The sequence below is a fragment of the Antedon bifida genome, chromosome 6 (genome assembly GCF_963402885.1).
Source record: "Antedon bifida chromosome 6, ecAntBifi1.1, whole genome shotgun sequence".
NCBI classification, from domain to species: Eukaryota; Metazoa; Echinodermata; class Crinoidea; order Comatulida; family Antedonidae; genus Antedon; species Antedon bifida.
The window spans coordinates 5,112,905-5,130,257 of record NC_136231.1 but is presented as its reverse complement, the minus strand read 5'-3'; the positions used below and the strand labels follow the sequence as shown (position 1 = coordinate 5,130,257).

Genomic DNA, 17,353 nt, shown 5'->3' with positions numbered 1-17,353 from the left:
TTCCATATATTCCAGACGTCTTCTTTTTCTCTCCACTCTTGAACCACCACAGAGAAAGCCTAAACTAGTTAATTGACAGTCTGTAAAAATTGAGGGCAGCAAGCAAGTTATTTTTAACATCGAAAGATTAGAAGCCGCACTCTGTCGATCTAAACGCAAATATTAATTTTATTTCGCTACGGTGATCGTTCGAGATCACATAAATACAGTCCTAGTTACGAAACAGAGGTATACAATAGAAAAACAATACATCATTATCTTTATAATATACTTTAAAAGGGTTAAGGATGTAAAATGTATTATTTTTTTTAAACAAAAAACCTAAATTCTGATAATCGTGACATTCGATTAGAGTGGAAATGAGTGATTAATTTCTGTTTTAAAGAGTTGGTACGGTACCAGTTTATTTCAAAATGGTAGCATAAAGATCCAATGTCAATGGCATATTAAAATATAGGCAACAAAACCACTCGCTCCCCTTATTCAGTGCATGAGATATACAAATTAGAATTATAATTTTTACCTCTTCAGAAGAAGTTGACCTTAACAAGTTTTACTTTTTTTTTACATAATCTTATCATAGTCAGGCCTTTTAACATCCATCAGTCAATATATTGTAGCCTATTAATTTTTCGGAAGTCAGTTTTGTGTAAAAGTGTAATTTCCAAATGAATTGATTTATGTTTAAATTAACATTTTGCGCCAATCATTAAGAAAAGTAGAAAGGTTGGCCTCAATGAATAACAAACAAATAAAATGACAACTTTAAAACTATGCTAGTAGGCCTATTGTAAAAAATAAATATCCATGTTAATTAAATTACTATAATAATACCATTTAATTGAGTATAGTTACCATTTCAAACCCCCAAAAATAAATTTCAGTAGGCCTACCCCTTATTCGAATACTAAATACGGTATTATTAGGGAAACTATCATAGAGGTCGTTAAAGGGTATCTCCGTGTTTAACACAATATATTGTTCATGAAAGCCTTGCAATTGTAGCCTATAACACCACTTAATATTTTTTTCAGCGGTAAGAATAACGAGCGCCGTGGAATAAAGCCTTTTTTTACCTTTTGAAAAATGTTATAAATTCAAATAGGGTATTCACCAAAATTGGTTTATAATATCAGGGAGTTGTTTTATACAACTCTCTGGTTTATGCAATTTTTATGTATTTAGAAGAATTTTAAAAAGTACATAAATCAAAAGAACAACTCGATCATTTTTTACACAGGAAAATACTTTTTTTTATAGAAATAATTATCCAGTTAATGTGAGTTGAATTGAAAACCATAAAAAATTCCAATATTCTATAAATTTAGGTACCGGGTTTAAAAAAAATACATTTATTCCATTCTTGGGATTTGTTTAGAATCGGAATATTTAACATAATTAGACAAAGAAAACATATTTATACTTCGATACAGTATAATCATATGCTCCATGATATAATAGATCAGAACGTACCGCCTAATTGAAGGTAAAAGTAAACAAACCCTGTTTATGAAAGGGTGACTGGAGTTCACGAGTTTTTCACATGACTGATTCTGAGTGAGAATGTGACCAATGAGATTATGCGTTTTATTCAGCGGTCGTCGACGATGATGACAAATTCCTTTCTGTAGTGAATCATGTGATGGCCATTGGAGAAAAATAGTGGTTGTCAATATGTAGAGTAACACGTTAGAAACAATGGCTAAAGTACTCCATCGTATGTTTCATAGAGACAGAAAATGTGGTTTTAATGCAGAGTAAGTATACACTTGATTCAATTTGTTAGTGAGTTGTTTTTTTGTTTTATTTTAAGTCTAAATATGATTGTAAATTGCTGTCTTTTCCACACAGGTCTCCCGAAAGCTTGACCTCGTACAAATGGTAAGTCAACGAAAGAATCGCTTTTTTGGGGGTTGTGTTGACAAAACAGAGAGCCTGGTGGAGCCAATTAGGCCTAACTTGACATTAATATGTATAATTGGTAGATTGTCAGCAAGCAATACTTGCGACAGTGTACACTTATTTTAATATAAAACCACGGAGCTATTAGTATATATCTCCATCACCATGATGAAACAATGTATTGTTTTCTTATTATTGATGATGTAATTCTATTATTCTACTAATTTGAATCATGGAGATTTTTATACCTCCATGTTTGAATCAAGGTCAAATTAAATTAGGCCTAGCCTAGGCCTAACTAGGTTAAATTCACATACTTTAGCTACATCAGAGAGTTATACTACTAATGTACATCAATTGCATATCTGCTTTTGATTAATTCGATGGCTGGACGTTGATGAAAAAAACATTATTCATTAACAATACTCAAAATGCAGTAGTTCACTCAAGGTCAACTTCGGTCAATCAAATAACCATTATTTTTGTGTTGAGTATAAAATTTATTCACATGGTTATTTGTTCTCTCACTCAGCATAGCAGGCTTTATGATTGTCGTCGGAGTCCAATTATATTTAATTGATTGATAATTGGATGGAACATATAATGTTTATTTCTGTCAAATGTGCATGAAATGTTTGTGTACAGATGCAGGGTGTAATGTTCCATTGTTTTACTGTCCTAATATGTCCATCCAACACAGAACCTAATTATCATAAAGGGGTTTTCATTCCAATCAATTTGAATTGCATGTAATGTCTAATACCATGAGTTGATTTTGATTGAAGAAACATTCCGTTAACATCGGCTATTGAATTATACAATATCGCACAATGTCATTGTCAGTTTATTTTACTGACTAGAGTAGTCTAATCTTATGTACATCATATTCCAGTTGGAAACCGCCCGACTTCGATCCGAAACAAATCCGTCTCCTTGTGTTTCAAGAATCCGACACAAAAGGGAAGAAATTACTCTTTGATTCAAAGTCCATTAAGAAAGTAGAAGAAACACCTCGTGTAAGTATTTAAGTAATTAGTATTAATCTAATTTGTAATTATTTTTTTATTTACAGTTTTACCAATTTAAGATTACATGCTGTCTGTTGCTACAGTATATAACACTGTTTAATTGTACACTAGACATTTATATTATAGCATCCTCCAGTACTATCATTCTGTTGTTTTTTTCGAGGATATATCTTGAAATGAACATATTTAATATATGAAAATATAATTTTATTTTGTTTATTTTGCCACATACAACAGAACATGTACTGTAGGCCTACTGCCAAAATTGAATATTAATTATAATTTAAAAAAAACAAAAAGAGCTTTCATGTTTCTTCAAATAGAACAGTTAATTTTACTTGGCTCTGTTAAATCAAAAGAACTAAAAAATAGTACATCATGACTTGTAGAAAGGTACAGCTGTTAAGGAAAATTAAAAATAGACAATTGACCAATCATTTGACCGTTCATTATTGACCTTTCATATCACATTTAAATGAGACTGAATGCTTATCTGTCAAATGTTTACAGTGGCGATAGTAGTATAATTGTATTGGCATTGTACCAAGTGACTGAATATCACATGTTTTAACTATTTCTTTATCTGATTATTAGATTATTTTATCGACTTGTGATCTACATGTTTATATCAAATATTTTACGTATTGTGAAAAAGTTAAGGGGGAATTTTCTATGTACAGTACTATTCAAAACAGTAAACATAACTAGTTTACTCAAACATGATAAACAAAGCTCAAAATAGGATCTAGACATTTTATTGGTCCACATAAGATGGAAATTCATTTTGCTTAGCATAATTTAGACAATAAAACTACAAGAAATTGCACAAATGCACAGTAGGGCATTTTGGTATTTCATCAATATCGCTGAACAATTTACTGGTTATAGTTTTCAGTTTAAACTTAGCTGCTGTTGTGCAATCATACCTGTATATATATATATTTAATTTTCAATTGACTGTACTTCATTTCAATGTATCTGTTTATAGGCACGCAAGCATGACTGCTCAATTCGTTCACATTTTTATGCTCCTTCCCCCAAGGGGAGATGCAGCACCCCATTGCCACGTAATTCCAGCAATCCATGCTTGGACAATGGAGAAAATGGAAAATACCAGGTAAATGAACACTCTTGCAATTATTCTCTTAAAAGTTTAAAGTTCAAAGTAATTAAAAAATCTTATCTATCCTATGCCTTTTTTCATAGATCAATAAACAGCTTTAATTGGATGCACTGACGTACATGACCTATAGAGGAGAAGTGTGTTAGTTAAAATGTTTAACATTTAAATCCACAGCACCTAGAGCAAGGATTTATCATTGAAAATGGCGCTATACAAAAGTATAAATTATCATATCACAAATAATACTTAGAAATAAGAGATCCATACAAAAATATAATTAACTTTATTGCAGTTTCAAAGACCAGGATCTGACGTAAAGTTGCTCGGAGAGATGATGTTTGGTTCTGTTGCGATTTCTTACCGTGGCTCGACTCTCAAAGTTCATACACTCAGGTACCCACCACAACTGATGCTCACAAGAATATTCATTCTAAAATCAGTCAAGGATTCACAGTTGTAAGTTGTTCTATCATTTACAGTTCGTAATAATAGTAATATTATTTATGAAAAATAAATCTGCATGGGAAAAATAGTTAGTAAATTTAAAGTTTGTCATAAAAAAATGAAAGAAATAATTACAACTCCATGTTTTCTTTGTCAAGTAGTGCACAGAATTGCGACAGAACAATCTACTGTATCATAATGTAATACACCCCACCTGTTTTGTCACATGTTAATTCCTTAAAGGCTTTTTATCATACTTAGTATATCTAATTAACATAAGGTATGTTGCAATTGTATTATGTAAATAATGACATTATGAAAATGAATGCAATGAATTATAGATTTAAAAAAAAAAATCCTACCATATTCAAACAATTTATTGCAGGGTGTGTGTGTGTGTCTGATCATGTGATTCTGTCATTATCATAATAGGTATATTTAAATCTTGAGAATCATTTATGCTATGATCATTTTCAGATGTATTGCAACCAAAATTCAAACTCTTCTGTACAATATGGAAATACCCTTCCATACATTAGTTAGGGCTTCAGTTTATGTTAAAATCTGTGTGGATAGCTAATCTTTCATTTTCAGTGTGATAACCTTAATTAATAGGAAAAGTTATACAGTATACATTAATTACACTGCATCAGAATAAATCAAATTTATAATGCTTTTTCATCTCCAAATTACTAGATTACTTTAAACTAGATGTTCTATGGTGAAATGGTGTTAGATAAGCAAATTAAACTATTTTCTGTGAATACAATAGACTCATCACCATGGATACAGTACATTATAAAGTTATACTACTGTTACAGTATATTTAATACACTGTATCAGAATATATCTAATTTATAATGCTTTTTCATCTCCAAATTACTAGAGAATACTTTAAACTAGACGTATCTTTCTATGGAGAATTGGTGTTAGATATTAAGCATATTAAACTATTTTCTGTGAATACAATAGACTTATCACCATGGATGCAATACATTGTTTAATTGTTAATTAGTTAGAATACTATAAACCCCAGCTGTAAATCTGTCTGTTATTAGTGCAGGTTTTGTTGTTGCTATTGGATGTGCATTGAATAAAATACAAATACATCAGTAGTGTGCTCAATCAGTCTTAGGATAGGCTGACACATGAAAAGAACATTTTATTTTAATTTGGAATAAAAGAAAAATAGGATATTTAAACCTACTGAAATGTAATTAACATAAATGTTTTCTTATATTTTACTGTTTTTTTTATGTTTTACTGGTTTTGTTAAAGTTGTGAATTTTGTATGATTAGTAAATGAACTTACTTTTATTGAGTTCTTTTTTAGTTGGTTAGTATAGGATATTTTGTTTGTGTAATACTTCAGTATAAATGATGCACTTAGACATGCAAATACGAAACATTAACATAATTGCATTAAGTTTAAGGTGGTAGGTAAAATTAATTTATTGCAAAACAACTACTACAGTCATTCAATCATTTTAAAAACTGACCTTTAAATAGACAATTGAATAAATATCATGTGATGCAGTGTATAGTTCCTGTCCTTGTTAAAACAGAGACTATTCTTTCAAAAGCTAAAGAGCATCACATGACTGAGATTGTGTTATAAATTTGAATCACAGTGCTGACTTGCATTGATTTTTATCTCTGTCACGCGTGGTGGATAAGTCAACATTTCTCCTTCTAGGCCAAAGCTAAATTACTAATATAGTTCATAAAATATACCTATTAAGATAATGACAGAATCACATGATCAGACACACACACCCTACAATATATTGTTTGAATATGGCAGGATTTTTAAAAAATCTATAAATCATTGCATTTATTTTCATAATGTCATTATTTACATAATACAATTGCAACATACTTTATGTTAATTAGCTATACTGAGTATGATAAAAAGCCTATAAGGAATTAACATGTGACAAAACAGGTGGGGTGTAAGTATTACATTATACAGTATATTGTTCTGTCGCAATTCTGTTGGGCTATTCTAATTGACAATGAAAACCCTGATCTGACATTTACAACATTGAGTTATCATTATTTCTTTCATTTATTTTAAAATCACAGATAATGTTCATAGTATGGTAAAGTGTCACTATCAAATTTGAACAATACCATGAAAGCCCCAGTGGTCTAATGGTTAGAATACTTCATTCTCACAGATGTCATCATTCCTCATAGTTTTAAAATTAATTAATTAATATTCAGTATCACTCTGTGCCTGTTAATTTATATTATGTTAATGTTTTTATGTTATGATAATGTTTCCAGCTTCAAACAAGATGTAATTTATCAATTTAATTTTACATTTCTAAGTTTTTAAATGTGTTCTATTGTGTATATAAACTATATTATTAACTATATAAAAGTGTACAGTACCTACTGTAAAATATATTTTTTGTTTTTAATACTTATTTAAAATCAAAATAGTAAGGTATTTAATGAACAGGCAAACTGCCTTAATATAATACCATGACAGAATACTCAAACTGAAATCAACGCCTAGAGTACTTATATACCAATTTCACAGTTGTATTTAAATGAGGCAATTATTAACATGATAAAAAATGAGGTACAGTAATACTTATTTACTAATTGAATTATGTTTTGTAACAACAGAGATCAGGACAGTATTGAACATAATTCATCAATGGTAGATCTTAGCACACCAAAGACTATAGATTCATCTACCAAAAATGAAAGTGCATTAGGTAAGTGGATTTATAACTTATCATTTAATATTTATTTTTTAAATGCCTTAATAAAGAGTAGAATCTTGTAATTTGATTGGATGATATAGGGTCATATCATTTATTATTTGATAACACCCGACATGGTCATTGAACTGTTTAATTGTTTGCATAGCAAATACTAAGAAATGTAAACAGTAAAGTAGTCTGAACTACTCTTAAGCTCTGTCTACACTATTAAACTAGTTTGACAAAAAAAAGTGTGATGTGCCCAAATATGGTAGTAATATTGCCAAATATGCTAGTGATATGACATCATCATGTCCATATATGAGCACATCAAATTTTTTCACATACATTTTGATAGTGTAAACAAGGCTTAACAAGTACAGTAGTACCAATCAAATACATAGAAAGTAGTACAATTACATAGCTATTACTGTACAGTGTCTTGCCACACTAAAATAATAATAATAATAATACATAATGGAATAAACCCAGAACCTACATACAAATTACAATACATTATGAACAAAGTAAATAAAAAGTTTGGTAAGTAGGGCTTTAAAGTAGGCTTATACTGTATACAGTGTATGCTGAAAATAACTGTGAGAAAGAGTAATATAATACTAAGATTACACAGGTGAACAACTTTACCAGGATTTACACAGATAGGAAACTAAAGATTTATATATACAGTAACCACAATAATTAATTTGCTCTGTTCCATTTTTAAATGGCTTCTTTTTAAAATTATATAAATTTATGTAAATGTGATTTTTTTATTTGTGTAGCCCATAGTCTTCCAATGGCGATTCCAAACTCACCTTCCAGGAGTAAAGATTCAGAAAGTGGCATTGCAGGGATGTCAGGTAAATAAATATGGACTATACCATTGTCCAACGGGGGTGTGATATTTTAATGTACTAATGTTCTTCTTTTCATAATGTATTCCTCTCTTTATGTCGGTTTATCCAGGTAAGCGACACTTAGACTACAAACACCACTGTTGGTTGGTGTATTGTTAGTGGCACATCATGATTTAAAACCAAAATAAAAACAAATCAATGAAAAATGACCAACTTCTGCACATGCTTACAAACCAACCATAATTCTGATAAATTCCCAGTTCTTCTGAAACAATTCAGAATTCTGAAATTAAGGTAGTCAGCTATCACAATAACCAGACAATTGGTGTAAGATTAATTGCTCTCTGTTGCTTCATGATAGTTAGCACTAACAATAGTTGCTATTATTAGAACTATTATTACTAATAGAAGGCCATCTTTCTGATGAAAATAGTGCATGTAACACAGGTACTTCTATATGATATAGAAAAATAAAGCTGAAATGGCATACGGATTGTGTATTTGGTTATTTAAAACAAAGCCCTCAAATAATAGACTATTTCAAGGTATGTTAACACGCTCGGTTATTAAAACCATTGTTGTACTCTGGACATATTTATTGACAAGGGAGACCAGGAATAGGAAAGTATAATGTTCAGGAAATGAATAAGATAGCAGTTTGGTTGTTCATGTGGCATTTTGCCAACTCTTCACCCATCTTTTGTAAACTGGAGTTTTTATTATTACGGAATTACATTTAAAACATTAAGACATTGTTACACCCTGGCAGTATATTCCCTTGTGATGACTTCACCTTAGATTGTGCTGCTTAAATTCGACTCATCTCTTGCCAAACGTTATCGGTACTTTAGTTGCTACAACTCAGACATTGTCAACTTTATTTCCTTTTTGTAAACATCCAGTAGAAGATGTAGCAAACAACCTATAAATATTGGTTGGTATTTAAATTGGATTTATTTGTCTAATGGATGTCTTCGACTTATCCTAATAGTTTTGGTTCAAATAAGAAATCCCTGTCCATACAGAATTAACACAATAGTAAAGATTACGTGATAAGAGGTTAAGTTAATTTATCTGTATGGCTGCGTACAAGGATTTATGCTTGGCTAGGTTCGGTTGCGTGTCATACAGATCTTTACGGTGTTATACAACACAAGGTCACTGAACTAGGTTGTCTAATAATTTAAAGTGATCAAATTGCACCTGTTAACTGATAAGTTGTAACAGCACATATGTGTAGGGTGCAGCGCCTTGAACCTATAGCGACTGACTTGTCTTACTGACTTGTCATAAGCACATGATTTGGAATCATCTTGGAGGATTAGTCAGACTATCTTTTGCAACCATATATGACAGCATCAAATAATTGCAAATACAGATCAAATATGAATAATGGAATCTCCCTTTTTGGATTTATTGTTTGCTAATTTCTCTATTCTAAAAGTGAAAAACGTTGTCTATTTAACTAAGTTTATTAAATTGATAAGGAGATATTATCTGAAATGAAATGTTGATATAAAGTTATACTGAAATGAACTGTTTCTCGACATTTCGATCAATAATAAATTTGAGCGTGGTGCAGAGTTTGTATAAATCTGGACTGTAAAGTTTTATAAAAGTATAATAAATTATAGATTGATGCAATATTAATCTCACTCACTTTCTACACTATTATTTTTTAATACTAGGATCATCAAGTAGCTTTTTTACACCCTTTCCATCACCATGTAGCAGTGTGTCCAGTACCTCATCTAGCTTCTCTAGAAGAGTATTGCGCAGTCAGACAATGAGAATGGACATTGATCTTGGACGGAGGCGGTCATCTATGGATAGTGGACATACCACCCAGGATGAGGCATGTATTCTATTCCATACAAAGTTTAGATCTCTGTCTACACTATCAAACGTGGGATGTGCCCAGATATGGTAGTGATATGCCCAAATATGGTAGTGATATGACATCATATCCATATTTGGGCACATCACATTTTGTTGTCACATAAAGTTTGATAGTATATTGATAAACTCTAATCTTTAATAATGACCCAATTATATTGCAATTGACTCTATATGTATCTATACTATAATATTTTGATTACTAGAATATCCTTAGCTGTCATTTAACCTCTGATATTAATTTGGTTTCATTGTGGAATGAACTCTAAACATACTAAACATATTTCTGAAAATATAGAACTGAAATCCCACACAATTTTTAAATATTAACTTAAATAGGTTAGGTGATTGTGACAGGAGATGAACATTATTTCCTCTGTCATTTTGATACACTCCTTGTTTTTCCTGTTTGTGATGGCGCTGCTAGGATTAATCAGATCCTTGTACTGTGTCCTTGTAAGTTTGCTGTGGTTGAAACTTTTGAAAATCAAAGCGATTTAATTCTTCAGCTTTATGGATTATCGAAAAATAACAACTTGAAATGATTAATTATTAAAGATGTGTTTACACATGAATTTAAAACAAATATTTATATAGCCAATGATTATTTTTCTATTCTATATTATGTTTGTTAAATGCTGTAAGTAGTATGTAATATAAAAAGTTCTTTTGTTAAACTATTTCACAAAGTCGTTCTCAATCAACATCATGTTAAATTATCATAAATGTGTATTGTGCTGTTAATGTTATTTTGTTTTCTATTATACTTAGCCTGTATCCAGGAGAAGAAATCCAAAGATTGGGTTAGCGATTGTTATTGGTCAAGGCAAGGATGGCAGTGAAGAACAAGCTGACAAGTTTGAGCGATTTTTCTTCTCGCATTTCTCACTTTTTGAATCGCACTTTCAAAAGTTAACGCTGGTCGTTGAAAAGGCATTAACACTCCAAAGAAGAACTTACATAACACCTTTATTTGAAGTAAGTAATATTCATTCTCGAATTGAAATGATTTAATCATATAATACCACTAAAATTAGAGAATCAATAATCATAATCAATATTTAATGAAAATGCAGACTGTCTTAAAAGTTTCATGAAAATTGATATATTTATTCATCCAGGGCCTGGAGGAGTTCCGAAATTCTATTTGTAATTTATACCTGGCTCCACGTATTCAAAAACCAATCTGGTTGGATCTGATGAGCTATCCAAGTCAAAGAAGCCATCTCTGCCAACATTTCCTTAAGGAATTGATGTCAGAATTGGATCAGCATAATACACTCAACACAAACTTGTAAGTGTATTTGTCATGCCATCATATCTGCTAGGCCGCTCAAGGAATATTGTAAGGAATATCCCCTGCAGTGCAAGGCATAATTTATTAAGAGTGAATCCTGGTAGATCACAGTCTACTCATCATACGTTGTCCAATCAAGTGTATCAAATGTCTTTTGTGCAGATTTGTTACAATATGCACATAGGCCTACTTTACTTGATAGTTGGTATAAATTGGTTGTATTCCCAGCACAAAGGTGTTCTGGATAGGCATATTTTGATATTGTCAGCCACACTTATAAAAGAGGCTTTACATATATTACATCATCTTTTTTTTCAGTTTTGTTAGTTGTCTATTAACTGGTGTGCTAACCCACCATCTTGCCTGGGTACCAACAGTGATGCCAGCTGGAGTGACACCAAACAGGGCCTACCTTGACAAGCACTCGTCTACTTTTCTTGACACCCTGGCCAAGTCCCATCCATACAACCCACTCTGGGCACAGCTTGGGTAAGCCATTTATTATATGAAATATCCTTTATTACTTGTTTGCATAAAAACTGATTTTATTTACTTCATAAGAAGAAGAATAGTTTGCTAATTTATATTATGGAGAGTATGCTTAATTTTAATGGTTAAAGTAAAAGATGATACTTTATAAATCAAACCATTATTTATTATTTAATGTGCATGTATAATCTGTCACATCTAATATGAATTCCTAATTTTTCTTTACAGCGACTTGTATGGTTCGATTGGCTATCCTGTAAACATATCGAAAACTGTGATAGTGGGAAAAAAGGCAGAGACTGTCTGTCGGTTTTTGTTCATTCTTAGTTATTTCATCCGTTGCAGCGAAGTGTATGAGAAACAAGAGAAGAGAGAGGAGATAGCAATGGAATATAAGAGAGTCTTTAGCTTTGATGATGTTGCAGAGTTTGTCCTGATGCCATCAGATCAGGATTATGAGTCACGGCATCTGGATGGTTGTACAATGAGTGATGAAGTGTTGGCAGCCAGTGCAATCGGAGATCATGCAGAAGGATCCGGTTATCTGTCAAACACAGAATCTAATGATCTTGAGACTGACAGCCACGATTCTAATAATCTATATAGATCAAGTTCTGTTAAAACCAAAACGCGAGATTCAGGTATAGCGTCCTCTATAGAACATAGCTCGGACTGCTTTGATCACGCAGACGATTTTGATGTGCAATGGGAACAGAGTAATTCAAACGCAAAGTTAAAGAACTTTAAAAAAGATCGTAGATTTACTGTAAGTGAGGGTGATTACTTTAGTAGTAGTGATGATTCCAAACACACGTCACCAATTTCTAATCGTAAACTAACTGAAACTGTTCAATGCTTGCCAGTTGTTAATTTTCCAGAAAAAACTGAAAATGAAATTTCCGTGCAATGCGTAGATACAAGAAACACTACAATGAAAGACTCGTCTATTGTTTGCGCACACAGTGACATGACTTTGGAAGTGAAATGTGAAAATGTTGTCGCTGTTGGTCGAGCTCCAGTAAGAACTAAAACATTAAATTTTGAAGAGTTAAAACTAACTAAACATTTGTTAAAATCTGGGTATGTACCACCACCAAATAGCCTATCAAAGTCAGTTAAACTTTATCCTGATCTTACCAATGCTGTTGACAGTGGAGATGTAAATGAAATTGATATCCCTATGGTAGATCATTCAAAACTGGTATTAAAACCAGATGTTATTAACAGTCCTGTAGAAGAAACGCTTTCGTGTGCAAGCCAAGCTAACATAGACAAGGATACTGTTGTAGATAAAGATACTAATGAAATTACTTCTGGGAACTCTACTCCCACCCTTGATACTTTTACTGGTGATAATTTGACACCAGTAACTGAAAGTCTGACGACACCAAAGGTTCATTTACATCGAAGTTATAGTGAGAATTGTGGTTACGATCCAAGATTAGTTGAGCGTGGGAATTCAGTAATATCTGATATTTCTTTATTGTCGAATAAATCAACAATATCCAATGGAAGCAGCAATATGGATCCGGAAGAACTCCCATTTATGCCGTAAGTTAATGTTTGTCAATAAAGTTTAAATGTTATGAAATATACCAGTGTCGCCATAAAAGAATTTCTCTATGCAACAACTTGTTGTATTTTTATTGGCTAACTAAAAGTCCATTTTATTTTCTATACCTAATTTTTACAATACTGTTATTTTATACCTTGTTTGGTTAAGATTGCTTGTTAGAATGGCTTACACAATTGCACCTTTGTGTTATTGTGCAAATAAGTAATACAAATATTTCAACTATAGTACACTTTTTTTATTTAGTTTTTTGTCTCCTTTTTTCACCCATACTATTATTACTATGCTTACTACTTTTTGCTTTTTTTTCAGGACATTGTCTATTGGCAATTCAATTACCCCTCAGTGTAGTCATTTGGAGAATTTTGGTCGTTCTTTACTTGGAGGTTACTCCCCAAACTACCTCCCAGACTTTGCACTTCAAGGCCTACCAGAGCTAGATAAATCAAAGTTGAGAAGTGAAATCAAGTTAAGCACGCAGGTATACAATCATTTTTCCACCCACACCAATTTTGTTGTATCATTTTTATCTATTATTCTGCTGAAATAAATTTATACTGATATGTTTCAGACAGAAGTGAAAGTATTGTTAATATTTAGAAGCAGTAATGATTTCGCTTATAAAAAAGACATAATAAATACAGTTACATTTTGACAAAAAAACCCATTGATTTCCTTTTTAAATTATTTTTTTTTTCAGGTAAATGATTTTTTATTTTACCCAGCTTTTGTTAAAAGTGAATAACTATTATGTGACATCAAAATATTTTTTTGTAAGGGGAAGGGGGAAAATATATTTTTGAAATGGCTTAGTCTTGCATGTCCTATTGATTTCATACTGTGTTATTTTTTGTAGAATTCTGTGCTGGATGAGCCCATTGCTAGCAGTATGTGTATCGTGGCTGATACTGATAAATGGACAGTGGAATTGTTATCTAGTGATATGGAGAATAGAGCGCCAGCTGTTATACCGCCCTCTAAGCTAGTTTCCAACCTGCTAAAGTCCATCCAGGAGTTATGGCAGCTAAAGTTAGCCCCAGATTCTGTAAGTGTATTTCACCAATCAAATTTAAGTACGAATGAATAAAAAAAATTATTATAATTCAATTTTATAATATTGTTTACTACACCCAATTTAGTCTCATTTGCTCATCATTTAAATGAAAATTCTATTATTATTACTACTGTATTACTATTACTATGTTTTTTATTTTGCCAAGTACTTCACTCAGTTTCTGAGTGGTTTAATTTTTCTATATTTGCCTTTTCTTATTTTTTACTTTTTATATTCTCAGTGTTTAATGCATCTGGAAGATCGTCTGCAAGAAATTTACTTCAAAAGTACGTTGTTAACAGACTACCTGAAAAGTAACTGCAAGGCAGGCATTGACGAGATACAAAGCAGACTTGCAATAGACCAAAGTGATATACCTCTTCTTCTATCCGTCTCTGGTGTTCACTCATCCCACATTGTCTATGAACATCACTACAGAACGTGGAGCTCGAACCAGCAGCAACAGGTTCAACCATCATCAACTACTGAAGAATCTCAGGGATAATGTTTAAAGAAAGCAAGAAAATCATGGAGGAAATATTAAACCTACTGTGTACTATGCTAAGTTTCTACTGCCGATCAGATTAACTTACCAAAATTATCTGACGTTTAAGATCGCAAATAATTGAAGTAATCTACCTTAGTGTCAATCTGGCTGCCTTGACGCCAATCTGGCTAACTACCCAAGCATTTTATAAACATCTGAGTATTGTCCATTAGATGACAATCAAGTTGACCTGAACGGCAGTTAGTATTGCATAACATGAATTACAAAAAAATAAACCAGGTCTATAATCATAATATGATTATGAATATTAATGATGTGCTTCTGAATATTCATTATTATTCAATAACAATTGCTGCAACTGTTTTCCTCACAAATATTATAAATAAGTGTTTGCTAACATTCTCTTCTTGGCTTTGTCTGTGTTGTAGGTAAGACACCTAGATCCTAGTGTTTTCTGTTATTTGACCGAGTGGCGATTTAGTAAACTTGCAACAGATAGATTTAACTGATAGTGGCATCTTAATTGCAGGCAATTAAGATTTCATTGTTCTTCTAGAAGACTAATTATTAATTAATTAGAATTATGTTTATGAACTATAAGTGTATTTTCTTCATTAGGTTTTTAAGATTTACTAATTTCACATTTTTAGTTCTTTATATTCTTTTAGAGTATTCAGAAAATAGTGGTATATTTCTGTCTTTAAGATTGATCAAATATCATTTACTGTAGTTATTAAACCAAAAATACCCTAATCAAACTTTTACACAGAATTATTTGGGTTTTAATCACATGTATCCTAAAATATCATTATTACACAGTCTTATGTTCAATTATTGATTGAACCTGGTAAAAACAATACAAAATATGAAAAATAATTATGATTATATTTGATATATTATGAAAATATTTGTGTGTACTACTTACCTTTGCAATAGCTGTTAAGGGAAAATATGTTGTATGGTTCTCGTCAGCCCTTCTCAAAATTGACATGCACCCTTTTAACACTATATATTTATACTACAATTTCGAAAAGTCTTTATGAAATAATATAAATAGAAGGATATGTATTTGTTAAATATTGTCACCATCGATCTCGGTATTTATTTTTTTGAAAAAAAAAAACAAAAATGACTGATGATGAACTTTTATGATGTGGGGCTGCATTTCATGCACAGGCAATCTATTTGCCATGGCCTAAAGCTATGTCTACACTATCAAACTTTATATGACAAAAAAATGTGATGTGCCCATATATGGACATGATGATGTCATATTAGTACCATATTTGGTAGTGTAGACAGAGCTTAACAAGTTGTCTGAATCAACGATGTCATCAATTAAATCATTGAATTAAGTTTGATTTTTAGTTTAAGCGGTTTATTTTCTTGATTTTGTGCAATAATTGTTGATTTTGTACAGTATTTGTGAACACTTGTCACATATTTTAAATATTCAATAAACAGCAAAATAGTAACTAAAACGTCCAAATATATAATAAAAAAGTTTTTTGTCGTATTTAGAATAAATGATACTCTAAATTTAATGTCATACAATTCTATGTAAACTCATTACACCCCTTTAAAATAATACAGTTTGTTTGTATAATATATTTTAGGTAAAGAATGTTTAGATTCAAAGATTGATTTTCCATCCATTTACTGTTCAACATTAGAAAAAACATGTGTTTTATTAGTTATGATGATTGCTAAATATGTCTGTAGATTGATCAATCAAGTATAAAACATTCATGTTCAATAGTATACTAATATGGAAAAGTAAAATCATGTCTAAACAATTCCTAATTCCTGGTATGAATTTGGCACATGTGCAGTGTGAGCTATCTCAACTGTGTACTTGTTCTATACAATTTATAACTTAAAAATACTAAAGTATTATAACTATATTATGGTGTATTCTAACGGTGTATTTAATTTAGCTAGTTTAAAATAATTTGTATGCCACTGTGCCTTCTATTTATTACAAGTTGTTTGCAGGATATAAGCAAAAATACCAAAATAGAAATATAATTATTTATTTGGGTTACAATTTGTTTGATTGTTATGGCTTCTGGGGAACCTGTAACAATATGTTATGTTATGGTATAAAATTGTTTCCAAAAAAATTTAAAAAATGTATTCATAACACTACTACCAGTTATTTATTCTGGTAATTATCCAAATAATGTTGGGTTTAAATTTTGCCTCAGTACTTAACCTCAGTGAATAGGCAGATATAGCCTGTAAAATAAATGTAATATTGATGATAATACTTTATGTATGAAAGGATTATTATAAAATGTGTTTATCTTGTCAAAAATTATGAATAAGTTAAATATATGAAAGATTTTTGGAAAAAAAAATGTATTGTCTTAATTTTTTGTTTTTGAATGATACTGCTAGCTACTGAAAGATGTTTGATACAATATATTAGGGCGCTTTCGATTTGCGACGACCAAACTAAG

The 17,353-nt window shown here is 31.1% G+C and overlaps 1 protein-coding gene across 1 annotated transcript; it reads left to right on the top strand.

Annotated features, from left to right (window-relative positions):
- The first annotated feature begins 3,928 nt into the window (after positions 1-3,928).
- On the top strand, positions 3,929-17,234 carry LOC144844187 (folliculin-interacting protein 1-like). Its single transcript, XM_078700942.1, has 12 exons — positions 3,929-4,047; positions 4,346-4,509; positions 7,135-7,226; positions 8,000-8,077; positions 9,763-9,929; positions 10,742-10,948; positions 11,092-11,264; positions 11,586-11,756; positions 11,985-13,307; positions 13,642-13,810; positions 14,186-14,374; positions 14,625-17,234. The coding sequence occupies exons 2-12, from the start codon at positions 4,385-4,387 to the stop codon at positions 14,886-14,888; spliced, it is 2,958 nt and encodes a 985-aa protein (XP_078557068.1). The 5' UTR covers positions 3,929-4,047; positions 4,346-4,384; the 3' UTR covers positions 14,889-17,234.
- Positions 17,235-17,353: the final 119 nt, after the last annotated feature.

Coding starts and splice junctions, on each gene's coding strand:
- LOC144844187 (XM_078700942.1), top strand. CDS start 4,385: ATGATGTTTGGTTCTGTTGCGATTTCTTACCGTGGCTCGACTCTCAAA. Junction 4,510..7,134: donor TCAGTCAAGGATTCACAGTT/GTAAGTTGTTCT, acceptor TTGTAACAACAG/AGATCAGGACAGTATTGAAC. Junction 13,308..13,641: donor GAAGAACTCCCATTTATGCC/GTAAGTTAATGT, acceptor CTTTTTTTTCAG/GACATTGTCTATTGGCAATT.